General features: G+C 60.7%; 3 protein-coding genes and 1 long non-coding RNA gene across 18 annotated transcripts in view; 2 read left to right on the top strand and 2 right to left on the bottom strand.

Moving 5' to 3' along the window:
* EXD3 (exonuclease 3'-5' domain containing 3) overlaps window positions 1-6191 on the bottom strand; it is an 83968-nt gene extending 77777 nt beyond the window's left edge. For all 6 annotated transcript variants that reach the window (XR_015727247.1, XM_087869155.1, XM_045803708.2 and 3 more), the window contains exons 1-2: window positions 6051-6191; window positions 2090-2297 (exon numbers count right to left, since the gene is read on the bottom strand). The gene's annotated coding sequence lies outside the window, so the exon portion shown is untranslated. The remainder of the gene's footprint in view (window positions 1-2089; window positions 2298-6050) is intronic.
* Window positions 6192-6275: 84 nt separating this feature from the next.
* On the top strand, window positions 6276-16296 carry NOXA1 (NADPH oxidase activator 1). Of its 4 annotated transcripts, XM_045803707.2 has the most exons (15): window positions 6623-6757; window positions 7488-7585; window positions 8916-8998; window positions 9978-10086; window positions 11427-11561; window positions 11823-11930; window positions 12919-12978; window positions 13241-13284; window positions 13856-13970; window positions 14869-14908; window positions 15131-15189; window positions 15416-15570; window positions 15675-15789; window positions 15895-16009; window positions 16095-16296. In XM_045803707.2, exons 3-15 carry the CDS (start codon window positions 8949-8951, stop codon window positions 16181-16183), a joined length of 1194 nt encoding a protein of 397 aa, XP_045659663.2. In that variant the 5' UTR covers window positions 6623-6757; window positions 7488-7585; window positions 8916-8948; the 3' UTR covers window positions 16184-16296. The 4 variants fall into 4 exon arrangements, with proteins under 4 accessions (XP_087725279.1, XP_045659658.2, XP_045659663.2 ...); XM_087869153.1 differs by lacking the exon at window positions 7488-7585 and having other exon boundaries at window positions 6276-6757; window positions 15720-15789; XM_045803702.2 differs by lacking the exon at window positions 7488-7585 and having other exon boundaries at window positions 6277-6757.
* ENTPD8 (ectonucleoside triphosphate diphosphohydrolase 8) lies at window positions 16251-20015 on the bottom strand. 4 transcript variants are annotated; one of them, XM_045803701.2, is made up of 9 exons: window positions 19890-20015; window positions 19691-19808; window positions 18909-19059; window positions 18607-18766; window positions 18281-18511; window positions 17924-18187; window positions 17597-17707; window positions 17185-17319; window positions 16251-17084 (listed from the first exon to the last, which is right to left on the bottom strand). In XM_045803701.2, the coding sequence occupies exons 1-9, from the start codon at window positions 20013-20015 to the stop codon at window positions 16893-16895; spliced, it is 1488 nt and encodes a 495-aa protein (XP_045659657.2). In that variant the 3' UTR covers window positions 16251-16892. The 4 variants fall into 4 exon arrangements, with proteins under 4 accessions (XP_045659657.2, XP_087725278.1, XP_045659656.2 ...); XM_087869152.1 differs by having other exon boundaries at window positions 17597-18187; XM_045803700.2 differs by having other exon boundaries at window positions 16251-17319.
* A 343-nt stretch (window positions 20016-20358) lies between these two features.
* On the top strand, window positions 20359-24166 carry LOC148108530 (uncharacterized). 4 transcript variants are annotated; one of them, XR_015727246.1, is made up of 4 exons: window positions 20359-20967; window positions 21331-22424; window positions 23292-23411; window positions 23872-24166. It is a non-coding gene; the product is annotated as an uncharacterized LOC148108530 (long non-coding RNA). The 4 variants fall into 4 exon arrangements; XR_015727243.1 differs by having other exon boundaries at window positions 22983-23411; XR_015727245.1 differs by having other exon boundaries at window positions 21331-23148.
* Window positions 24167-24500: the final 334 nt, after the last annotated feature.

The following is a 24500-nucleotide window of genomic DNA, read 5'->3' as shown; positions in this document are numbered from 1 at the left end:
TGCACCGAGCAGTCTGCTTGAGATTCTCTCTCCCTCCGCCCCACCCGCTTGTGCTCACGCGCTCTCTCTCTCAAATAAATATATTTTAAAAGTCTTTTTTAAAATCATTAAAATAAACCATGAGGAAACCTTAGCTTCGGAAAGGCGATGGGACCACCTGCTCCGTGAGCCCCAGCGCCAGGCCGCGTGGGAGGCGGCCCCGGCCCACTGGACGCCAGCACTCTGTGCTCTGGAGCGGTCTCCCCAGGTTGCCAGCTCTGCCCTCGTCACCAGGCCTGGCTGCGCTAACCTCGCATGGCTTACGTACTGCGAACGGACGGCCCCAAACGCAGTGGCGTAGAGCAGAACCACCCTTTATTGTCCTGCACAGGGTCGGGGGGCAGGAACTGGAAGTGGCTTCACTGCGGGGTCGCGGCCAGAATGAGGCAGGGGCCGCGTTGTCTCAAGGCTCGGCTGGGGCTGGGGGCCCGTGTCCGAGCCAGAGTGCCCGTGCGTGGCTGGGAGCTGCCCACCCTGCCCGCGTGGCCGGAACCCTACAGCCTGCTGGGTCTCTGATGCTCAGCGCCTGCCCCAGTTTTCTGTTTCTTCTCAGGTCTGTTTGCGTAGATTGCATTGCCAGGAAGTCGTCCAATTTCTTGCGGAGGTTTTCCCACTCACGACCACAGTATCGGTTCTCCTCTCATCAACGTGGAGCGTTGTTTACTTCCCTCTTGCTTTTCCTTAGTCTCGTCAGAAGTTTATTTCTTTGGTCTGTTTGAGAACTAGTTTTTGGTCTCACTAACTTTATACTTCCTGATTTAATTACTTACTTAAGCTTTTCTCTTTATTAACTCCTTCTTCCTTTTGGTCTCTTCCATTTGTTTTTTACCTTTTTGGGCACGATTTCCTCCTTTTTGGCTGAACACAGGCTTCCTTGGACTTGTGTGCTCCTCACAGATATCTTGCTTCCTTCTGACCTGCAGAGCTGCTGTGCTGGCCTGGTTCTCCCTCATAATGACCCGTTATTTCTCTCCGGGATCTCCTTGGCACTCAGGACTCACTCCTCATGTTTCAAGGTGTTATTCACTCATTTCAGGCAACATACACTCTTCCCTTTTTCACAGGGCTGTCCCACTGGACTCATCAGACGTAGTGATGCTGTGGGTCTGCTCTAAGGTTCTAAGCCCGGCCGCCCCTTGCTGCTCTCCCCTGCAAACTGCAGCACGTGCCGCGGAGACAGGCCCTGGCCCTCGGAGCGGCCGCGGTGCTGGGCCCCAGACAGCTGTGGGACTGTCTTGTGTCTGACTTTCCAATCCTGGCCCAGAGAGACACCACTTGGAAGGGCCACATGTAGAAATGAGCTCAGAGACCAGCGGCAACACGTCCCTCCGTTTGTACCGGCACGGCCAAGTGACAGGCGCTGGCTTAGGTCTGCGAGAGCAGAGGAGTGGGTGGTGCCGCCCCCGGGGCCCACGGGCCGGTCTCCCGCGGGAGACCGGGACTCCCAGCTGCCTGGAGGATGAAGCCCTTGCCCACCGTGGGGTCCTGCAGGAGCGCAAACATTGCCCCAGTTTTAGTCTGAACTCTGGACCTTAATGGAGGTGACTCTGGAGCCATTTCCTGTTTGCACGGCTGCTTTCTGTGTCCTTCTGGTTTCCGTCTTCAAGATTTCCTGGGGTGGCAGAGGGTGAGGTCCTCGGTGCCCGTGTCAACGGTCAGCAGCCTATGAACAGGCTGAAGTGGTGGGTTTCAGAGACGTGCCGACAGTGGGCGCCTGCTTACTGAACCCTCTACGGACGTGCTCCGTGACCCGGAACAGACGCAGCCCCGGTCGGGGCCAGGTCTCAGGAAGCTGGTCTCCAGCACCAAGCATTTCAATCACACCAACGTTATTTTTATTTCCTGAGAGAAAAATCTTATTTTTATTTTATTTTTACTTGGAAAGTGCCTGTTGTTTAAAAAGGAAAAAAAAAAACCAACTTCTTTGTATTGGGCTAAACCCAATTCCTGCCCATTTCTTTGACATCTGTGCTCCAGAATTAACCACAATTATTGCAATCCTTCAAAAATAAGTTCCAGCACTACGCTGACTGCTGAGTCATAGTCTTACCTTAGGAAACGGTTCCCTTTTCTGGATTCTTCCACTGATGTAGGACCTGTGTGACCCACAGTCTTAGCGGCCTCCCCGGAACGCTGACGTGGAGGAGGGTGACCACAGCAGGAGCCTGGGAGGCCTCCCTCAGGACAGCAGGCCGCCCACCTGTGAAGGCCAGCTTCAGACCGCGGGCTGCGGCCACTCCAGGTGCCTCGACACCTGCCTGGGAAGAGATTTTAGCTCAGACAGAGGCAGTTTTCTACACATTTAAGCACTTAAGTTTCAGAGCTGGAAGAATCTTAGGCTCATTAATCATTTCAACCTTCAGGATATCTGCAAAACAGAAAAACCTATAATTGAAACCTTCTTTAAAAATGGTTTTAAACGTTTACTTTGAGATAACTGGAGATATACATGCACTTCTGAGAGAAAATAGCTGTCCCATATATGCTATATCCAGTCCTCCGGATGTTAGCACTGTCAACATCACGACCAGGGCCTGACACGGATTCAGTCAAGACACAGAACAGTCCGCCCCACGGGACCCTTCCGCGTTGCCCTTTTAGGGCATTAATCTGTTCATGGCCCCAAGCAACCGCTAATCTGCTCTCCGTTTATATAATCTGTCATTTAAGAAAGTTATATCAACGGAATCAAAGTACGCAACCTTCCTCACTCGGCGTGCTCCCCTGAAGCCCGCCAGCTCTGCACCCCTTATACCGTGAGTTCTCCCACGTGCGGGCGCAGTCTGCCTAACCATCCCGCCACCGCAGGACGTCTACGGGTGTCTGGTCTGGGGCTACTCCTGAGAGAGCGTTAGTACACGTTAGTCTAAAGTGACAGGGAGGGGGTGCCTTCATCTTGTGATGGAAATAAAAGGTTGGTACAAGAGCGGCTGCAGCACGTGCCCCAGTGGTGATCCAAACCGTGGGAGCGCCGGGGAGAGTGCACAGGACGGAGCCCGGGCGAGACAGGAAGGGCAGCCAGGGGACAGAGGGGGCCAGGGGAGGTCATGACCCAGAGGTCGGTGCTGAGGGGGGAGGACGGGCCATGCCCAGGAGGAGAAGGATGCCGGTGACCCTGGCCTTTGGGTGGAACGATGGCGGGAATGCCGCCTGGAGTTGGCTCAGGAGCAAGCAGCATGATGGAAACCTGAACTGGGGCAGCCGCCTGGAACAAAGTTCAACGGAGTGACCGCATGAGCCAGCGACTCCGCTCCTAGGGGTGTACCCAACAGAACGGAAAACCCGTCCACACAGAACATACACCAATGTTCACAGAAGCATGTTTCGCGGTAGCCAAAAAGTGGCTAGAGCCCATCAGGGCATGCACAGATACACAAACGGGTCCATCCGTACGATGGAACGTTATTCAGTCTTAAAAAGGAACCGAGCCCCGATACAGGCTACCACACGAATGAGCCTCAAAAGAACGACGCTGAGGGGGAGGAGCCGGACACAAGGTGCACATGCCGCGCGGTTCCATGGCTATGCAATGCCCGGAAGAGTGGTTGCCAGGGGCTGCAGCGCGGGCGATGGGGCATGCCCGCCATGGTGACGAACTGCTCCAGAATTATCAGGCATGCGTGTACAATACTGTGGATGGGACAAAAACAGTGATCTGTACACTTGAAAAGTGAATGTGCTGATACATGAATTACATCTCAATTTCTAAGTACTGGACACGCTGGGAACTCTGACGGAGTTCCGCTGCAAAGGGGAGTAAACAAATGGGGGGGTGAGCTTGGGGAGGAGGGTTAAGATGAAAAGAATCACAGTATATTGATGGGCTGACCCTAGCGAGGGACAATGAAGATGGGGTGGGAGAGGGGACAGGAGGAGCCCTGCCCGTGGGAGCAGGGACGGTCTCAGGGAGGAGGCAGATCTGTGGGTGCAGGCACTGGGGGGTCCCTTCCAGCTGTTTCCATTTTCTCTAGAAGCAGGTAGCCAGGTGCTGGACTGGGATGCAGGACAGGGCAGAGGTGGAGGGTGAGGACAGAGGAGGAGGAAGGAAGTCCACCACAGGAGGCGTGAGTGAGTGGACCCGCCTGAGGCTCGTGTTCAGGACGGAAAGAGACTGGGCACTTGGGCCGGGCTCCTCCTGCCCAGATGAAGGCAACGGGCCTGGAGGTGTGGGTGGCAAAAGGGTGCTGGGTAGAAGGTGTGAGCTGCAAGGATGGAGTGGGATGCAGGGGCTCAGCTGTCAGCACTGAGGAGCCCTAGGTGGGACCTAGGTGGGCCAGTGGGAGAGGCACTGAAGCAGTGGCCCCAGGGGCTGTGAAGGGCAGAGCAGGGCTGCAGCAGTGACCCTGAGCAAACGTTGTAGGGAGGGCAGGGAGGATGGGGAGTGGGAGGGATGTCCACATGGGGGGATTTGGGAAGGACAGGATCCTGCTGTGGGTACCCACCCACCTCTAGGCCAGGAGGTGAGGAAACCCAGGCCCCGCTGGTGAGGAAGCAGGTCCTCAGGGGCAAAGCTCCGGGACGTTTACTGAGGAAGCGGCCGAGGGGCCCTCCCAGGCATGCCATAGGTGTGGGTCCTCACAGGTCCTCGAGGCCAGGACTCAGCACTCCTGTTCCTCCGGTAGGGAAGCCTGCAGGGTCAGAGAGCTGGCCCAGGTCACACAGGGAGGAGATGCAGCCATAAGTGGGCAGAGTGGCTGCCAGGGCCCAGGACCCACAGGCCCAACCTGGGAAGGAGGATGGCGAACATGGAAGGCAAGCCAGGTCTCAAGTTACAACTGAGCTCTGGCTCTGACAGCCATGGAGGAGCTTGGATGTTCTCTCATGGAGATGAAAGGGCAGAGCCTGTCTATGGGAGTGTTTCTGGGGCCGGGTGCTGTGATGGCTCGCTTTATGTGTCAACCTGGCAAAGCCATGGGGCCCACATAGTTGGTCAAACAGTCACAGGTTGCTGGGAAAGTATTATTTATTCATTTATTGGGGGGGGGGCAAGAGCATGGGGCAGGGGGAGGAACAGAGGGGCAGAGGAAGAGGAAGGGGGACTCCTGCTTAGCATGGAGCCCAAGGTGGGACTCAATCCCACGACCCTGAGATCACCACCTGAGTGGAAACCAAGAGCTGGAGGCCTGACCGACCAAGCCACCCAGGGGCCCGGAAAGTATTTTTTATGAGATCAGCATTTGCAACAGCAGACGTGTGGGAAGCAGAGGACCCTCCCTAACACCGGTGGCCTCATCCAGTCAGGTGAAGGCCTGGAGTCCCTAGAGGAGGGGACTGTGCCCCCAGACTCAAGCGCAGGGAGCTCTTCCCCGGGCCTCATCCTGTCGGCCCACCCTGCAGATCCCGCATTTGCCCGCCCCCACAACGGCTGGCAACCAGTGTCTCCCTCTCTGCGCACCTGTCGGTTCTGTGTCTCCAGGGAACCCCGACTACCACCGGCGCTAAGAGCGCGACAGCAAGGGAGACGTGTACGGGGTGTCAGTAGGGACCTGTGCTGAGAAGGGGGAGGCCCCTGCCGCGACTCCGCACTTGCAGGAGGGGCTCCTGCCACGTGGGGGGTGGCGGGGGCAGAAGGGGTGTAGGCGCCACCTGCGCTCTAGGAGCTTCTGCTCTCGGTGAAGGAGGTCCTCAGGGTCACCGAGGTGCGCAGGGCACAGGGCGGGGCCTGCTTGCCACAGGGGCGGGCGGGGGGCCGGGTCAGTCCCGCTCGCCGAGCGCCCACCGGGGGCCGACAGCGGCGGCGGGTGACAGGGACAAGGGACGGGCCGTCCCCACGAGTGTCACCGGCACCTCCCCACGTCCCGCCGTCCCGCGGGTGGGGCTCGGGGACAGCCCCCCCGCTGGGCCTCTGCTGCCCCCGCGGAGGGAGAGCGCGGGCTTGCCGGCCGCTGGATGGGAACCCCAGGACGAGCTCCCGCGGCCCGCCCGTCCCGGCGGGGCCCCGCCCTACCCCCCGGCGTCCCCGCAGTCCCCGAGCCCGCCCCACCTCGGCCCGCGCCCCGGCAGTCGCTCACCTGAGCCCGCGGGGTCCGCCCGGAACCCCGGCCCAGTCGCTGCAGCGGCGGGCCCGGACGGCTTTCCCCGGCGCACCGAGACCCACAAGGCCCGGGGAGTCGCGGGCCGAGAAACGCGAGCTCCCGCTGCTCCCGGCGGAAGTCCGGAGGGGCGCGGCGAACGCGCGGTGGGGGCGGGGCGGGGCGGGGTCCGGACGTGGAGGGGCGTGGCCGTGCGGGCGGGGCGGGGTCGCTCTGCCGCCAGGGGGCGCCGCGGGAGGCAGGAGGCGTGGCGTCCCTGCGGCTCCCGAGCTCCGCGCGCTCCAGGAGCGAAGCGACCCTCGGTCCCGAGCCTCTACCGGCCTCCGAGGAGGGGACCCCCGCCATCCCCACGCGGTCTCCGGACACTGAAGCTCCTGCTCCGCGGCCCTCGGCCCCCAGTCGTCCCGCCGGACCCCTCACGGGACCCCCACAGCCGCCGGCCTCGCCCGCAGAGCCCCGGCCGGAAGCGCAGACTCCCGCCGCACAGTCGGGCGGGTGTCCACGTCGCCATGCCCTCTCTAGGAGACGTGGTGCGCGACTGGCACCGGGGCGTGCAGGCCGTGGCGCGCGGGGACTGGGGCTGCGCCCTCCGCCTCTTCTCGGGCGACCCGGAGCCGCCCGCCAGGATGTGCTTCAACGTGGGCTGCGTGCACCTGCTGGCCGGGGACCCGGAGGCCGCGCTGCGGGTGAGCCAGGGGCCCGACAGCCCGGCACCCAGGGTGGGTCGCTGAGACCCCCCCTTGGGGAGTGGCCCTGGGGAAACTTACTTACCGAGCGATAAAAAAGCGTGCTGCAGGGGTGAGCCCGGGGTCCCCGCCCTTCTTCCCGATGGTCATCTGGGGATGTCCCCCCAGTGTTCTGCCGCGGTGAGCACCGAAGGCAGGTGGGAGCTGTATGGGCGGGGGACCCCACCCTGAACTCAGTCAGGGCATGGTGGGGGGCGGCCTCCCTCGCCATCTTCTCCGGGTGATGACCACGTGCCAGACTCTGGTCACAGGGAAGGACTGGGGTGCTGCTGGCTCAGGTGCTCATCGTACTAACATACCTAGAAATAGGCTTCAGGCTGGAGGCTGGATCCTGCTCGCAAGGGGGTTGCCTGCTCCCCCCCAGATGTAGAGTTAGAGCGGGGACTTCATCAGACACCTGTGGCGATAGGAACGAGATGAGGTCTGTCTTGTTGGTACCCAGACCCCAGATCTAAGTACTCATCTTTTTCCCGATATGTTCCCCAAAACAGAAACAAGAGGTCACGGGTGCACACAGGCACACACACAGCTCCTCTGCTGAGGGCAGCACAGAACCACTCTCTGCCCTTTAAACACTTTGTGTTCTTTTAAGTGGTGCATGTTCCCCAGGTGCATACAAAAATCCAGCAGCACCCTACTCATTTCTCTGGTCCTCAAATCTCTCCAACAGAAAAAACAGGATCCTGCAGTTTTTGAGACAGTCAGTAGCTGCTACCTGGAAAATGGCACGAATGAAAGCAGAGTTCGATGGTGTAGGAGGGCATCAATGTCAGTATCTTGCAAAACTTCACCGTGGGGGTGAGCGGGGGACCGCGCAAAGGGTACAAGGGACCCCTCTGTCATTTCTTGCATCTGCATATGAATCTACAATTCTCAGTAACAATTATCGTTTTAAAGTATTATCCAAGAAAGGGAGTACAATCGCCAGACACCAGGTGGCTCAGCCAATAGTAGATACAAGGCCAATGCACTTATCACTTATTCATCAACTGTGATTTAACTAGAGAGGGGACAGAGGTGGTGAGCAGAAGAATATGGTATTAAATTCTTTACCCTAAAAGAAGAGGGAGGACTGTCCAAAGTCAATAAAATTAAGTAATAATAGCATGGGTACATTGGTTGGAAATACGGAGATTTTAAAAAGCAGATGGAATGGCTAAAATTAATAAGACTGTCTCTGAGGAGCGGGGCAGAGTGAGGGGGGTGTAGCTAGGACTGCAATCTGTTGATAGGAACTCCATGTGACCTTGACTTGGCTGCTCTGTGTGGCAGGGTAGCAAACAAGTGAGTTTCTCTGGCACTGAGCGCCCCCCCCCATCAATGCCTCCATGTGTACCCTCAACCTTAGGTCAATCCAGTTCTGCAGTAAGCCCCCCATTTGGCCAGATCTGTAAGACCATGATGCCCCTCCTATTGCCCGTGTTTAACTGGTGGCTGCTGTCCTCGTTGGGAACAGTCAACCTCATTTGAGTGAAGTTTAGGGAAGAGCTGTACTTTACACACATACTAAGACTTGTTCTTTCTAATACTTTTTTAAAGATTTTATTTATCTGAGAGAGAGAGAGAGAGAGCATGAGAAGGGGAGAAGAGGAAGAGGGAGAAGCCGACTCCCCCCTGAGCCGGAAGGCATGCGCCCGACGGACTGAGCCACCCAGGCTCTTGTCTTTCTGATTCTAATAGATAAGAAGTGTGTCATTTTGTATGAATTATCAGAAATAGGATTTTAAAAAGACAAAAATCTTGCATGACTCCATGAGGTAACTATTATTAATGTGCTGGAGTGTTTCCTTCTGTTGTTGCCCCTTGTCCTCATGGCAAACATTGGTCTGTGACAACACTTCACTGTGCTCTTTGCACGTCGGGAGCTCAGGCGGATTCTGGTCGTGGCTCGAGGGAAACTGCATGGTGATGCAGGTACCCAGGCACGAGCTCCGAGGCCCCTGGACTGGTGCAGGAAACTTCTATCTGCAGGTGGCTGTCCTGGAAGCCAGTGGAATTCCTTGGCCCCCGGCCACTGGTCATCTGCCTGGACTATGTCTGTGACACGGGGGTGATAGAATTGCAGACCTTGGCGATCCATGGGCATTTTTGTCCCCAGGCATTTGACCAAGCAGTGACCAAGGACACCTGCATGGCTGTTGGCTTCTTCCAGCGAGGAGTGGCCAACTTCCAGCTGGAGAGGTGAGCACAGGGATACCTTGTTTCTTCTCAGACGGCCCTTTATCTCTGCAAAGTCCGTTCTTACGCTCTCCCCTCCCCCTCTGTCCCCATGGGTCGCATCCTCTTGCCAACCCCCTCCTCTACAGCCCCAGGGAAGCCTGGAGAGGATACTTGGCTCGTGCTGGAGCGGAACACAGGGCAGAGCCACATGGGGAGCCTTGTCTCTAGGCCGAGTTTCACAGAGTGCTTTCATGGGCATCCCCTCCTTTGTTCCTCACCACATTTTTGCTGTAGCAGGGATGGTGTGATTATACCCATTCTGCAGATGTGGAAACCGAGAGCAGGGCTTCAGGAATGGTGTGTCCCAGGACACAAAGGGGGTTGGGGTCCTCACCTGGGCTCTTTGCGCTGTGGTTCTTCCAGAGAAGGAAACATTCTACAGGACAAGCTCATCTTCCCCCTACTCCACCTAGCCCCCGGGACAAGCCCCGCAGATGGCCCCATGCCAAGCAGGCCGACTCTGGGTGCAACCTCCTCCTCACTTGGGTCCAGGAGCCTGCCTGGGAGAGATGGGGCTCCGGTGGAGGCCGAGGAGCCTCTAGCAGCTCTCTGCAGAGGGAGTCCGCAGGGGATGGGGGTCCTGAGAAGCAGGAGGGAAATGCTCAGAGCACTCTACAAAGCCGGGGATGGAAGAGGGTCTGGGTGCAGACAAGGGCCCCAGGCAGGGGAGTGAGATTTCCAGAAGGCAGAGCTGGATCCGAGCTGGCATCACCTCACACCCCAGGCATGGTACCCCCCTACCCCCCACAGCCACGTCTGTATGTCGATCCCTTGACCCATTGGTGGGGACTTGAGAGCCTACCATATGCTAGGACCTGGGGTGGCCACCACTGTACCCTAGCAGTGTCCCTGGGGCTGGGAGTGGTAGGGGAGGCTGGGGCAGGGCTTGGCCCCTTTCCCTATAGTTACTGAGTGCCCCTCCATCCCCCACTGCCCACAGGTTCCAGGAGGCCCTGTCTGACTTCCGGCTGGCCCTGGCACAGCTAAGGGAAAACTCCACCATTGACTATACGCAGCTGGGTCTGCGGTTCAAGCTGAAGGCCTGGGAGGTGAGCTTGCACCAGACTTGTACAGGGAGCTGGCCTCCAAGAGGTGGGGCCAGCTGGGGGCTCTGGGGGTGCCCCTTCAGGCCCTGTCCTCTGGGTCCCATTGTCTTGTTACTGTCACAGGTGAGGCCATGTTGACTGATAAGCTCCCTCTGACCTGAGACACCCTGCTATCCCTACTGACCACACTTTCACCCCAAGGAAGCTTAGGGGCAGAAGAGGTGGGAGGCCACCAGGAGAAGGGCAGGGGAGGGGCAGAGTCAGCAGAGAGAGGCAGGTGGGGTCAGAAGGAAGCACAGCTTGGCCGTGGGCCCCTACCCCGGGCTCTCCGTGTGGCTGACACCGAGGGACGGGAATTGAGAGGACACCCCCAGCGCTCCCGGAAACATGCTGCCTTGGACCTTCTCCTAACAACCTGTCTTGCAAGCCACAAGTCGTGGGAAAGTCCCACCAGGTGGGGCCCACAGCCCGCCTGGGTCCCCTGACCCAGGGCACCAAACAGTGCAGGGCGGGGCATGGGGAGTTAGCTTGGCAGTGCCCCCCACCCAGCCCTGTCACAGCATCTCCAGAGGGTGGCCAGCGGGCTCTGGGAGTGTGGTGTCACCTGGCAGGCCATGGGGACGGAGGGCCGCGGGAAGAACGGGTCGGTTTCTCTTGACATAAGGCCAAGCTGACATAAGGGAGCAGTGTCGCTCCCAGGAGCACCGGCAAGTCCGCCCTCGCGCGCCCCGCCGGAGACAGCCTTGTCGGGACCCAGCCCACCTGTTGGTCAAAACGTCTTGTCACACTGGGGTGGGTGTGAGGAGGGGACAGCCCAGAGCAGGGCACTGAGCAAGGCGGCACACAGCCGGAGGGGCTGCAGAAGGGGTCAGGCCAGATGCACAAAGGGGGTGAGGCAGGCGGAGAGGATGCGCCCAGCGCCGGAAATCTGCCCGATGTTCGGAGCCGAGAAGCGCCCCAGCGATGAACCGCTCCAGCTGGGGGCTCTGGAGAGTGAGGCCCGCCCGGCGGAGCCTCGCCGCAGCGTGCGGGCCGCTGCCCACCACTGAGCCGGGCAGCCTCCGCTTCTGGCTGGGCACCTCCGGGGCTGTGCGACCGGGGCAGGGGCGGGACTGGAGGCGGGTCCCGGAGAGGGGGCTGGGGGCGGGGCCAGGACGGCGTCAACGGGGGGGTGGGGCGGGGGGCGCGGCCTGGGTGGAATCCGGGTCAGAGGCACGGGAGGGGTGGGGGGCAGAGGGGGAGGTTGAGGCCGGTAGGGCTGATCCAGGGGCGGGACCAGGGGTGAGCCCGGAGGAGGGGAACTAAGTGAGGGAGTAGGCTGTCATCTCCCACCTCGCTCCCAGGTGCTCTTCAACGTGGGGGCGGCGCAGAGCCGGCTGGGGCTCTGGGCCGAGGCCACCCGCAGCCTAGAGGAAGCCCTCTCGAAGGGGCCGGAAGGGGCCGGGGACGACCTGCACGCCGCCCTGGACCAACTGCAGGTGAGGGGGGCAGGTGGAGAGCAGGCCGCCCCCTCCCCCGGGCGCTGTCGGGCCCATAGCCCACAGTCCAGGGCTCCCATCTGTACAGGCCCCCCAAGATCAACTCTGAGTTGAAGAGATTTCTAGAGGGAGGTGGCTCGTGTGCGTAGGTGTGGGGGCATGGGGAAGGACTTCCCTGGGCCGGTGAGAAGTGGGCGGAGCGTCCCTGCGGCCACAGCCCTGGTCGGATGCTCAGGTCTGCGTTGGCCGGACCTCCTCCAGAAACAGGCCCCGCTGCAGCCTCGGCAGGTCCCCAGGGGTGAGGTCTTCCGGCCCCACAGGCGACACCTGGAACATCTGGAACCAGTGGATTTCCTGGGCAAGGCCAAGGTGAGGAGGCCGCGTGTCCCTTCCTGGGGCCCTGGCTTGCGGGGGCCAGCGGCAGCCAGCAGGTGCTGAGCTCGCAGGGGCCATGTGGTGTGGGCCATGTTGTTGGAAAGGCTTTGGGAGGTGGGTGGAGAGTGGGCACGGGGCCAACCCCAAACTGCAGAGGGCCTGAGCTTCCTGGTCCGGAGCAGTGTCTCCAGGTGCAGTTCGCAGATCCTGGGCGCTTGGAACCAGGAGGCAGAACCCACCGGAAGCTGCCGCAGAGGCCGGAGCTCCTGAGTTTTTGGCAGGAATTCCCAAGGCAGCGCTGCCCCCACATACCTCACCTCAGCTGCGCTCTTCCGGCCTCAGCATCTCCCTGTATTTTTCTGTCTCTATGTCTCCCTGCATCTCTGCCCCAGAGAGTGAGATCCCAGGGAGGGCTGCGGTAGGCTGGCTGGGGCCGGGCGGCATCACCCCAATCACAGAACACGGGAGCGGGGGTGGAATGCAGGGATGTGACTCGGTGTGCACAAAGGGAAATTCACTTGGGTTTCAAGCTGGTGGCCCTTGGGTTAGCCCCAGCACCCGCCGAGGTCACCGAGGGCCAGCGTGCTGTGTGTGGCCGTGTACAGGGCTGGTGAGGTCACGCACCCCAAACACCTCATCTTTGCAAACATCTGCTGGCAGGGGCCGGGTGTCTCTGAGCTGCATTAATCTGTCAATTTGGAGTCTGTTTATTACAGTACAAGTTTCTAAGAAAAATATTTAAAAAATTATATTAAAAATAAGTTAAAACTGTCAGCACAGATGTTTTCCTTTATCAGACATATTTTTCTTACTTTGCAGCCCTCACCGTGGTGGTCTGACAGCCTTGGGTCAGGCACGGGCAGCCCCCACCTGGCGGGTGGGACACTCAGGAGTGTGGTGTGGGCAGCAGGGGCTGGGAGGGGACATCGCAGGGCCCCTGACTCAGCCGTCCCCCTGCTGTCCCCCTGCTGTCCCTCACCAGGTGGTATCGCCTGCCATCCCCGACGACCAACACGAGGGCACCCAGCCTCAGCAGCCCCAGGTGGGTGGGTAGCCTTCCAGCCAGCCCAGACTTCTCTCCGTCATTTTGGAGCCCTGAGCATTTCGGACCTTTTTACTGTGAAGGGAAGAAAATGTTCTGAACCCTCCTGGGGGGCTCCCAACATTCCTCTGATCTGAAATTGGGAGTGGCAGGCCTGTCCTGTGTAAGTCTTGCCTGGGGTGAGCAATGCTGGGCCTCCCTGCCCTGACACTCACCCACGGGGACCTGTCTGCTGAGAGAGGGTGTCGTTCTGTGCCTGTAGGTTCAGGGTGCAGATGGCGAGGTCAGACCTGGAGCCGCCCCACGGTAGGAAGGGATGGGTCTCACGTCTGCATGCTTGCTTCTCCTGTTGGGGCAGAGGCCCTGGTGTGAGGCCTGCATCACGGCCCCTGAGGCCAGAGCCCTGATACCAGGGAAGGGGTGTCTAGCCTCTCTTAGCCTTCCCCACGCCCCCTCTGTCCAGACGCCCAGGGCTTACTCCGTCCTGAGCCTGTCCTGCTCCATGAGGACGAGCCCCGTGCCCCCTTCTCATAGAACCATTGCTCAAGCCTCAGTGGGTACCAGAGGGGAGTTGAGACTTCAGGTCGCCGTGCTCCAAGCAGCACCGAGGCTCAGAGCCAAGGTGCCCAAGGCGGGTGCTGGCTGGGCTGTGGGCTAACATCATTACTACTCTGGCATTGCCAGACTGGACCCTCACAGGTGGGGCCGTCCTAACTCAGAAAAGGGGGTAGTGCTCAAGCTTGCATGGGGTGTAGGGACATAGCGCAATCCCCCACCCGAGGCCGTGCCACACCTGGGGCTTCTCTCAGGCTGTGTCGGTGGGAAACAAGCCCAAGTCAGGGAAGTCCTGAGAACGAGGGCTCCCCCCATCCCCCAGGGCTGGAGACACAGTCTCCCACAGAACTGCCACCTCCTGTGGTCCCAGGATGCCCTCTGAGGCAGAGACAGAGGTTGGCTCTGGACAGGTGGCGCAGGTCATCTGTGATGAGCAGGTGAGTGGGCCTGGGCCCCGGTTGGGGGGACAGGGGCCACAGTGCTGGGAGGACATCCCCTACCAGGCTGAGCATGGGGGCTGGCAGCCACAGCCAGGCACTGTGAGGGTCTCAGGGCCCGGCAGGTGGCCTCATCAGCTTCCTCTGTCAGGGCAGCCACAGTGGCTGGCTCTGGGGTTGGGGTGCTTGCCGATGCCTGCTGGTGTGTAGACAGGAGTCCGGTGGTCCTCACCCCGCCCCTGGCCTGCAGCCTGGGCTTCTGTGCATTCAGCCACGGCCCTTGTCACCTCGCCTTCCTTCCTGGACACAGGCTTCTCCCAGGCAGGTGCAGGCGGGAGGGGTGTGGCCGGCCACTGCCCAGGGCCAGCGCCAGGAGAGGGGTCACCCATGCACAGAGAAGGTGGTTGGACTGAGTGCTTTAACCAGCTGGAAAATCTGATATGGTCCAAACATTTCATTTACAGTCCAGCTTCCAGACCCCCCTTGAAGTCAGAATCTCAGGATGGTCTGGACCCCGGGGCCCCTTTGCGAGGTTCCACTGCCCCTGTAGCACGTCCAACATGGGGTGGAGTCCGGCGGGCCCCTGGCCTGGGTCCTCGGCCTCCAGGGTCACTGGGCCCCCCAGCTGGAGCTCCCTTCTCACAGTGCTTGGTGGTGGTGGCCGGGGGGGATGACGGGCTCGTCCCCACTGCTGTAAGGCAGCCTGTAGGGACCTGGCTCATGCCCTGACTACCCCCCACACTGGTTGTATTTATGGCTTCCTGCTGGTGAGCTGGCTCACCAGCCATAACCCTCACCGCTGGGTCTGCTGCGACAAGCCCCAGGCCAGGGAAGGCTGCCCCATCCTCAGGGCCCCCCATCCCTGGCCCCTACTCCCAGCCTGTGGCTTTTCCTGCAGAGGCCCTGTGTGGAGCAAGTTGGCAAACAGGTCCCTCCAGGTAAGGACGTCCTGAGCTGCAGGTGGTGGGCAGAGGCCCTCGGTGGTGGGAGTCCTGGGCAGGCGTCTGAGGGTGCTGGGAGCAGCCTCTTTGTCCCCGAGGGAGGCAGCTGGCTACCTTGGGCCTCCCGGTGGGCGTGTGGTGCCGGCAGCTCCTCTACCCCAAAATGTCCCAGCTTGGGGGGGGTGGCAGCCTGAGTCCCTGCTCTGTCACTCTCCACAGGGCCGCGGGTGGCAGGGGGGCTGGACTCCAACCCTTCGGAGGACCCCTCGGGTGCTGGGGTAAGAGGCATTGGCCTTCACGTCACCCCCACTCTTCAGGGATCTGGGACCCTGAGGCCAGGCCCCATCCCTTCAAATGGCCCTGGGGACCCCAGCTGATGGAGCCGTACAGGCCTGGAGCTGCACCCTCTCCCCGCTTCTTTGCTCAAAGGCCACCCCCGCTGGGCCCTGGGCATTCAGATTTGGGGCTTCATAGACTGACCACTCCCTTTCTGCCCTGCCCCAGGGAGTGGCCATGGTGGGCCCTGCGTCCTTGGTGACCGTCATGGTGCAGTGTGCCTTCACTCTGGCCCTGAAGGTCCCGAGAGGAGCTGACCTGTCCACCCTGCGGACCCTGCTGAGCCAAGCCCTCCCTCACCAGGCCCAGCATGGGCAGCTCAGGTGAGCAGGTGGGAGGTGGGGCAGGACTGCAGAGGTCGGAGGTCAGCGCCCTGCCAGAAGCAGCCCCTGCACCCTTGATGCCACTCTGAGGAGTCTCTTTGCAGTTACCGAGACCCTAGCAACAAGGGGCGCTGGGTCCCCCTCCCCAGGGAGGAGACACTGCAGAGGGCCTGGCGGGACGCAGCGGCCGGCCCCGGGGCCCTGCAGCTCCAGTGCCGGGTGAGTCTCAGCAGGGCATGGGTGTGGGTCTCCGTGTGGGGCACGGGGGACCCTGGGGCCCTTCTCTCTCCCCACCCACCCTGTAGCGCCCCCTTCCCACCATAGGGAGCAGGCGGCCGACCTGCCCTCTACCAGGTGGTGGCCCAGCACAACTACTCTGCCCGGGGGCCCGAGGACCTGGCCTTGCAGCGGGGGGACGTCGTGGACGTCCTGTGTGAAGGTCAGTGGGCCACTGGGCACAAGGGGTTCTGTAAGCAGACACTGTCTGATATGCTCTGAGGAACCCTGACTCCCTTCGCATGCAGTGGACCAGGCATGGCTGGAGGGTCACTGTGACGGCCACATCGGCATTTTCCCCAAGTGCTTTGTGGTCCCCACTGGACAGTACGTGTGAGGAGCCTGACACCCCCACCCGGAGCCCCACCCAGCCCAAAGCCAGTGAAGAAATCAGCCCCGAGACGTCCTGTGGCAAGGACAGTTTTAATAAAGCGGTCTTCCTGCCACTAAGGTGCGGTCTGTCTTCTGGGCTTATCCACTTGGAGGGCCTGACGAAGTCTTCGAGGGTGGGGGTGGGGCTGCCACTCCAGGAGAAGCCATGGAGCCTGGATACTGTCCCTCAGGCCAGGTAATATCAGGGGTCCAGCTGGGCCTCTCCTCCAGCCCCCTCCTGAGGCTCTGCCGGCTCCTAGAGAGCGCCGGGGCCCCACTGCCAGCCTCTCCCAGGGAGCCAGAGCCCTTTTGCTTCAGCGGTCACTCCCACTTCCAGGCTTGACCGGGCCCCACGTCCCACAACATCGTAGGTCACACAGCCCTGGAGCGCTGCAGGGCCCTTGTGTCCTGGCGTGTCTGCAGAAAGTCACCTGCTGCCCTGGGAAGCATGGTGGAAAAGGCGACCCAGGGGGGCCAGGATGGGGAGGCCATGATACAGCCTGCATGGCCAGAGCAACCCCGAGGGCTGAGCGGGGCCTTCTGACCACCGGGCCAGAGCCCACAGGACAGGGAGACCCGACAGCGCTCAGGAGCTCGGGAAGGCTCTGGCCAGCGCAGCCATCCAGCCTGGGGCAGCTCCCCCGGGCTACGCCAACATCAGGTGGCAGCCCAGCTCAGCCCTGGGGCCAGAGGAGGTGGACTGCAGCAGCCCCAAGAGTAGCCACGAGAGTCAGTGCTGCAAAGACGACTCCAGCCGCCCAGACGCCGTAGCTCTCTGCCCGCCCCTGGGTGGGCACCTCGGCCGGGATCATGCTGGTCAGGTTCAGCATGTAGCCCAGCGTCCAGCCGATATCGGTGCCTCCAGCCTGTGGGACGTGCAGGCTGGTCAGGGCTGTGGGCAGCTGCCCCAGAGCGCTTGGCCCCCCCTGCCCTGGGCCAGATGGCCAGGCCCTGGGAGGTGGTCACCTGCTTGTGGAACTCGATGCCAGACCAAGTCTCCTCGCTGAACCCGTAGCCCTCAAGCAGCAGCGTGAGTATATACAGGCCCGAGGCACAGTAGTCGCGCAGCCAGCGGTCCTGCCCTGGCGAGCTCGCTTCCACCTGGGGGCCCGGGAGGTGAGGAGCCAGGCGACGCCCCCTCTCCCAGCCCACCGGAGGCTGGTCCCACCCGAGGATGTGACCCTGGGTCTCCTGCCTGGAGTAGGGTGGCCAAGGGGCTGTCTTCCCTTCCCTTGGCAACCCCCAAGGCCTGATGGCCACACTGCCCAGGACGCGGTCCCACCAGGTCCCTGCTTGCTGAGGTCTGTGCCTGGGACAGCTGCAGCCCAGAGAGCTGGGGAGGCCCTGGTGGGGACAGCCGGCCCCAGGATCCACCCACCTGCTTCCAGGGCCTCTGGCAGAACTCCCACACGGTGGCGTTGACGGTGGCCAGTGGCTGCTTGGAGGTGAGGTTCAGGAAGTGGAAGGTGTAGTAGAAGTTGGAGAAGGCCTGTGCCGGGGAAGGAGGGTGGGTGTGCCTGCGCTGGGGCCGTGCCCAGGTGGACCCAGGCCAGAGGGGCCCCAGCACAGACGAGGCAGAGTCCCCACCAGCCCCACACCCGGGGACCCCACCTGTCCAGGGCTCATCCTGGGCCCGCCCAGCATCAGACCCTTGCGGCTCGGGAAGGAGGTTGGGACCCTGGGGAGGACAGTGTAGACTGCTCACATAGAACCGGCCCTGCACGGGGGGCTGGTAGACCCCGTCAAAGGCACAGTGTCCTCGGCCCTGGCAGCTGGAGAAGTTGAAGAGGCCCCGGATGGCAGAGACGCAGGCCCCAGGGTTCCCTGTCCCTTCCACAGTGAGGTTCTGGTCCAGGTCTGGAGGAGGCGTGGCGTGGACACAGGGTGACTCATACAGGGCGGCCGGGGACAGCGTGGCCCAGTAGCCGCTGTGGTAGCATGGGTGGCGGACCAGGGGGGTGGGGCTGCTCTGCAAGAGGACAGGGAGACAGTCTTGAGCCAGCCCAAGGCCCTGGGCCGACCTGTCCCATTGCACCCCTTCCTCCTCTGTGGGCAAGCCAACCTGCACCAGCCGAGTCAGGAGCCTGGTCAGCATCTGGTCACGCCCGAAACAGAGGTAGCTGTGAGTGTAGACGCTGTACTCAGAGCCGTAGAGGCGGAAGGTGGCCTGGGTGCTCTTGTCCAGTATGGGGCCTTCTGGCACAAAGGTGATCTGGGTGGAGGCTCCACCCATGTCCAGGGCGCCCACCGGGGTCTCCTCCAGAGGCTGGACCCATTCTCCGGAGAAGGAGTACTGAGGACACACAGAGCGCACTGAGTCCTGGAACCAGCCACATGGACCCGCAGCCCCCCGTCATCCAACCCCCACCTGGGGGCTGCCCATGGCACCTTGACCAGCAGGCCCAGGACGTAGTTGATGGTAACCCAACCCGAGGCACCTTCATCCTGCCCAGCCAGGAGCTCAGCACCCCAAAAGTCCAGGGGAGACTGGCCCAGGACCCGGCTGACTGCCGCGAAGATGTCTCCTGCCTGAGAGCTGTTCTTCTGGCTGGGCAGAGAGGACACGCTGCCCAAGCTGGTGGGAGACCCACAGCCACCCCACCCTGCCCACCTGCCCAAGGTGTGGTCACCGCGGTTCTCCCGGCTGCTCCTCGAAGACGTGCCCCAAGCCCCAAGCCAGCCCACCTCACCTGAGCAGCCTCATGCCAGCCGTGGCCCCCAGGAACATGGGCGTTTCCTGATGCCGTGCCTTTGGGACCAGCGTCAGCGCCTCCTCCAGGCAGCCCTGCAGGCTCTCGCCAGCCTGTGCAGGATTGGAGGCATAGGACGAGATTCCAGGCCCTGAAACACAGCACCCCAGGACAAGGCTCCAGGCCTGAAGGCTGGGTGGGCTGGAAGGGCCTGCGGTGGCTTAGATAGTGTCCCCCCAGGAGATATGTCCACGTCCTCACCACTGAGATCTTTGAGTGGGATCTTATTTGGAAAAAAGGTCTTTGCAGATGTAATTAAGTTAAGGATCTTAAGATGAGATCACCCTGGATTCCCTGGGTGGGCCCTAAATTCAATGGCCCATGTCCTTTAAGAGAGAGGAGAGGAGGGGTTAAAACATACAGGGAAGAAGGCTATGTGACTTTGGAGGGAGAGGTTGGGATGATGGGACCACAAGCCCAGGAATGCCTGGAGCCTCCAGCAGATGGAAGAGGCAGGAAGGACTTGGCAGGTGCCATGCCCCTATTCTCTGCAGGCAAATGTAGGCTCTGGTCCGGTACTGCACGGGTCAGCTGTGCCACCTTGCCTAATTCATTCAACTTTTCTGAGCCACTTTTCCTTTAGGTTGATTTGCTGATTTGCTAAAGCGTGTGAATGTTGCTCCCACCTCCCTCCAGCCTGCACCACCTCCCAAACCTCCACCCGGCTGGGAATCCCACCCAGCAGTCACACCCGCCCGCGGCTGACGTAGCTGCCTACTGACCTTTCACCTGGCAGGCCAGGGCCTGGCTGACCACACCTGTGTTATTCTCCTTGTCTGCTGGCCACTGATACACAAAGAGGGACGTGTGGGAGGACCCGGCGTCAAACACGATCCCGAACTAAGAGTGACAGCGGGGTCAGGAGAGCGTGGGGCCAGCACACCATCAGCCCAGCCCAGCCTCCCCCTGCTTGGGGCCTACCTTGGTGTCTGTGGGCAGGAGGACACTGGTGGCCTCCGCCAGGATGAGAATGAGCGTGGTGAGGCCTGAGGCCGCTGCGGCCCCGAGCAGGGCCGTTAGGACCCCCTTCTTCCAGGTCAGCCCCATGAAGGGAGGGCAGGGCAGGGCCGGGCCGGCACCTGCAGGGGGGGCAGCAGTGGGTACCCAGACTCCCTTTGCTGCAGACGGTGCCGCCCTGGAGAGTCACCCCGTCCTCCCCAGGACTCGGACAGCACACCCTGGCTGGGGCTGTAGGCAGGGCTGAAGACCATACCATAGCAGCCAGGGTGCCCTGGGCATCAGAGGGGCCCAGGGGCCAGGTCCCAGGAGGGCTCGTCTGGCAATAAGGGCTAGCCCGAGACGCACAGTGCTGACGGTGACGGGGTCCGGAAGAGCCCCGTTCTCATGCCGCCTCGGGGACCAGCTACGCCCCACCATGTTATCCAGGCAGCCCTGCTCCCCCCACCCTCCCACCCTGCAGGTCAGCTCCGGATTGAAGTCGGGGGACCCAGGACCCTTCCTCTGCTGCCCACCCCAGGCCTCTCCCGGGGCAGTGTTTTCTGTCTGGGAGCCCTGAGGTCAGGCCTGACAGGTGGAGACAGGCTACCAGGCGGCCTCACATGTACTCTCATGAGTGAGTTCAGTGGGTCCCGAGAAGCACATTTTCTTGACAAAAGGACCTTGAGGTCAGGGAGTTCTTAACAAAGACATTGGTTTCTAGTTGAAAACCCAGCCTCTGGTTTCTCTAATCTGATTTTGAAACTTTTCAGTTGGCTCCAGGCAGCCTCTGGGCAGCTGGCCGAGGCCGAGCCAGGAATGCGATTTGCACAGGGTCCAGGCCCCCAGCTCCCGGCCTCGGCCCCTGCAAGGCCTGCTCCAGGCCCCACACGAGCCAGGCCTTGCTCACAGCACCGTCAGGAGTCTCGGCCCAAAGGAGGCTGCTCTCTGCGATTCCCGTGTTTTCTATCACACCGTGAACCTCACAGAAAAGCGAACCAATGCAGGCAGTTTGCACCTGCGCCAGAGGCAGCAGTGATGATGGTTACGCCGCGGCTCCTGGGTACTGGGCGTGGGACGGGCTGTGTGGGTTAGGGTCCCATTCTAAGGCGGGAAGACAAAGACTGAGGGGGCTGGTGACCTGTTTGAGCCAGTCCAGGCCCAGAGGGGACCCAGTCTGTGCCCCCAACCAGCACCCAGGTCACAGGCAAGGCCCAGGGACACGGGAACCCCACCTCATAACCCCACCTCCAAGGAATATAACATTCTGAAAACGCCCAGCCTGGGCCTCCAGTGGGTGGACAAAGAGCATGGGCAGACTCTCCCACAGTCAGAACACCCCCTTCAGGATTGGTCAGCACCCCCAGACCAGCACAGCCCCCCATGGACCAGGACGGCCCCTCTCAGACCAGCACATCCCCCCCAGAACCAGGACGGCCCCCCTCAGACCAGCACGGCCCCCCACGGACCAGGACGGCCCCCCTCAGACCAGCACGGCCCCCCACGGACCAGGACGGCCCCCCTCAGACCAGCACAGCCCCCCACGGACCAGCACAGCTGCCCACAGACTAAGGGAGGCCCCTCACCTGAGCTGCTGGATGGCCAGCTGCAGCAAGGAGAAAGCTGGACTGCGGTCCCTCAGGCACCTGCCAGGTGCTGTCCGGCCTCTCCCTCCCCCTCGGTTAGTCACCACCCACCTCCACCTGGACCTCACCAGGCAGGTGACAGAGCCTGGGAAAGGAGTCCCCTGTGAGCTGGCACTGCCCACCCCCGTCCACAGACTGGCCAACAGAGGTTTAGTGGGGTTGAGTTCAGGCCCCTGCCTAGGGGGTCATCCCCCACTACCTAGGTTCACACTCTACCCCCCCCCACCACCACCCAGGGTCATCTGTCACCTGCTGCCCAAGGTGGCCCCTGCCCCACCTGCCCCACTCGGTGACCGGTGACCGCGCAGCTGGGCCCCCACCTGTCCCTTGAGGCTGCTCAGACTTTGCCCTCTAACCCCGCCCTCCCCCAGCAGGAAGCTGGGTGCTGGGCTCAGGTTCAGGGCAGGTCGGAGTCTGGTGACCCAGGGCTTGGCTAGAGCAAAGGCCGGAGGAGGCCCGACCAGCCCGCGTCCGGGGAGGAGGGTGAGGTTCAGCTCCTTAGCGCTGCTGTGTTTGGTTGTGTCAGGCATGCAATAAAATCGCCCCGTTTCTGTGCACGTGTGTAGACTCGAACACCCCCCAGTCCGAATTACCTGGCACCCCTCCCATGCCCCCTGGGGTTGCACCCTGCCCCCACCGGCCCCAGGGTGCCAACGATGACCTCTGGTCACAGTCTCTGGGAGAAGGCCACACACGGGGGAGAGCCAGAGCCTGGGAGGCAAAGCGCAAGGCCCAGCAGCCACCACGGGCTCCCCAGTCCCTCCTCTGGGCCGAGGCAGTCCGTCTAGACGCGCCGTGGTTTGCGTGGCCTGCCCCTGTCAAGGCATCTAGGGACCTCCTGCTCGGACTGCAAAGAGCTGCTGAGACCTCCTGGGTGAGTGCGGGGCCAAGTCCTGTGTAACTGGATTCCAAACTGCCCGTTTCTGGAGCGACCTCCAGCTTCTCTGCATCCCCCCAGCATTTGAGGTCGTGGTTTTTAATTTTAGCCGGTCTGATGGTCCACAGTGCACCCGTGGCTGGGGTGCTGGACACCTTTCCACGTGCTGATTTGCACACATACATGCTCCCTGATAAAGTGTCACGTTTCCCCCATTTTAAAATTGGATCGTTTGATTTCTTCCTGTTAAGTTTCGGGAGCTGTGTAGAGGGGGCTTCAGGCAGACAGGCTTGAGCGACCCCTTGGCTGAACGCCGACAAGCCCATCAGGAGACCCACCTTAAAATATCCGAAATATCTGTAGGCCTAACGGGCCACCGGGCTACCTACAGCCCAGCCCAGCCAGCAAACAAGGAGAATTCCATACGCGGCCACACCTCGCCCTCCCGCTTTCGGAAGCTCACCCAAGGCCTCGCGGCAGACAGCCTCTCTCCCGCGGTCCTGCCTGCGGCCTTGTCGTGGGTTCAGGAAACTCTTACCTCCTTTGTTCTGCTAGAGTGAATTCTTTCACCGCCCGCCCCACCGGCTTCCACCCCACCGGGGGACCCCCCGTTGGGGGCCCCCATCCGATCGGGAGAGACACCACATTCAGACGCCACAAGTTCTTCCTACGTTCCAGACCTGCCCTCCGTCACGCGTGTGTTTGCGAGGTTTCTCTCAGGGTCTGTAGCTTGCCTTTCCTTTTGTTAATGGTGCGTTTCACCGAGCAAAATGCTCGACTCCTGATGAAGTCCAGTTTATCGACGCGCTCTCCTACGGGCGGCACCTCTCACGTCATTCCCGGGAACCTTTCTCCTGACACCAGGTCCTGAAGATTGTTTTTTCCTGGAAGCTTTGCGGTTCGGTGACGCGCTCTGCAGTCCGTAGTCTTCGGCGAGACGCGCGGCTTAGGTCCGGCTCCCTTCCCATCGCTGCAGCACCGTTGGTGAGAAGGCCGTCCTTTCGTATGAACGCTCGGGCACCTCGGCATGACGGCCGCTCGCGTGCGCCTCCCCCTGCATCTGTGCTGACTGCTGCCGCCCGTGGGAGCCTCGCCACGTGGACAGGAACACCCGCCCCCCCGGCCACTTCATTCTTTCTAAAAGTTGTTTTAGCTCTTCCGGTTGGTCTGGGTCAGCCCCTGTCTGCCTACAAAACATTCTCCTGAAATTTCTGTGATAATTTTAGGGAGAATTGACATCTTCACAGTTTCAGTCTTCTAGTCCATGAACACAATTCTCTTCTCTCCATTTATTTAGGGTTTAGGTCTTTTAAACATTCTCTTTTGCCAGAATTTTTAGTTTTCAAAACAATGATCGAGGACATGTGTGTTTTTGAATTCAACTTATTTAAGCAAAACAGGACAGTTCACCCATTTCTCCCACTCTCTATGCCCATTTTTGCAGCCACCAACCTGTTCTCCACATACACGAGTTTGGCTCTGTCGTTGCTGTTGTTGGAACCCATATCCACGTGTAAGAGACCACGAGACTGGGGCGCCTGCGTGGCTCAGCCGGTGAAGCATCTGCCTTCGGTTCAGGTCACGATCCCAGGGTCCTGGGATCGAGCCCCATGTCGGGCTCCTTGTTCGGCGGGGAATTTGCTTCTCCCTCTCCCTCTACCTCCTGGTCCCCTACTTGTGCTCTCTCGCTATCTCTTGCTCTCTGTCAAATAAATAAATAAAATCTTAAAAAAAAAAAAGGCTTGTGTCATTCTCTGCCTTATCTCACGGAGCATAATGCCCTCGGCATTCATCCACATCATTGCAAATGGCAAGATTTCATTCTTTTTTATGGCTGAGTAATATTCCATTACTCACACACACCCCACGTTCTCCATACCCGTTCATCACAGTGGACACAGTTGCTTCCATATCTTGGCTGTCGTGAGTAATGTTGCAATGAAGGCTGCATATATCTTTTCGAATTGGTATTTTTATCTTCTTCAGATAAATATCTCGTAGTGCCATTGTGGGTTCTAGGGTAGCTCTATTTTTAACTTAATGAAGAATCTCCATGTGTTTTCCAGAGGGGCT

This window comes from Ursus americanus, chromosome 18, assembly GCF_024610735.1.
Source record: "Ursus americanus isolate L20-20 chromosome 18, mUrsAme1.1.p, whole genome shotgun sequence".
Classification (NCBI taxonomy): Eukaryota; Metazoa; Chordata; class Mammalia; order Carnivora; family Ursidae; genus Ursus; species Ursus americanus.
The sequence above is the reverse complement of the archived record's forward strand: the minus strand, read 5'-3'. Positions and strand labels throughout refer to the sequence as shown.

Coding starts and splice junctions, on each gene's coding strand:
- NOXA1 (XM_045803702.2), top strand. CDS start 6,581: ATGCCCTCTCTAGGAGACGTGGTGCGCGACTGGCACCGGGGCGTGCAG. Junction 11,562..11,822: donor CCGCCCTGGACCAACTGCAG/GTGAGGGGGGCA, acceptor GACCTCCTCCAG/AAACAGGCCCCGCTGCAGCC. Junction 16,010..16,094: donor CGTGGACGTCCTGTGTGAAG/GTCAGTGGGCCA, acceptor CTTCGCATGCAG/TGGACCAGGCATGGCTGGAG.
- ENTPD8 (XM_087869151.1), bottom strand. CDS start 20,015: ATGGGGCTGACCTGGAAGAAGGGGGTCCTAACGGCCCTGCTCGGGGCC. Junction 18,512..18,606: donor TCCTGGGCCTGCTGGTCAAG/GTGCCATGGGCA, acceptor GTGTGTCCTCAG/TACTCCTTCTCCGGAGAATG. Junction 18,188..18,280: donor TCCTGACTCGGCTGGTGCAG/GTTGGCTTGCCC, acceptor GTCCTCTTGCAG/AGCAGCCCCACCCCCCTGGT.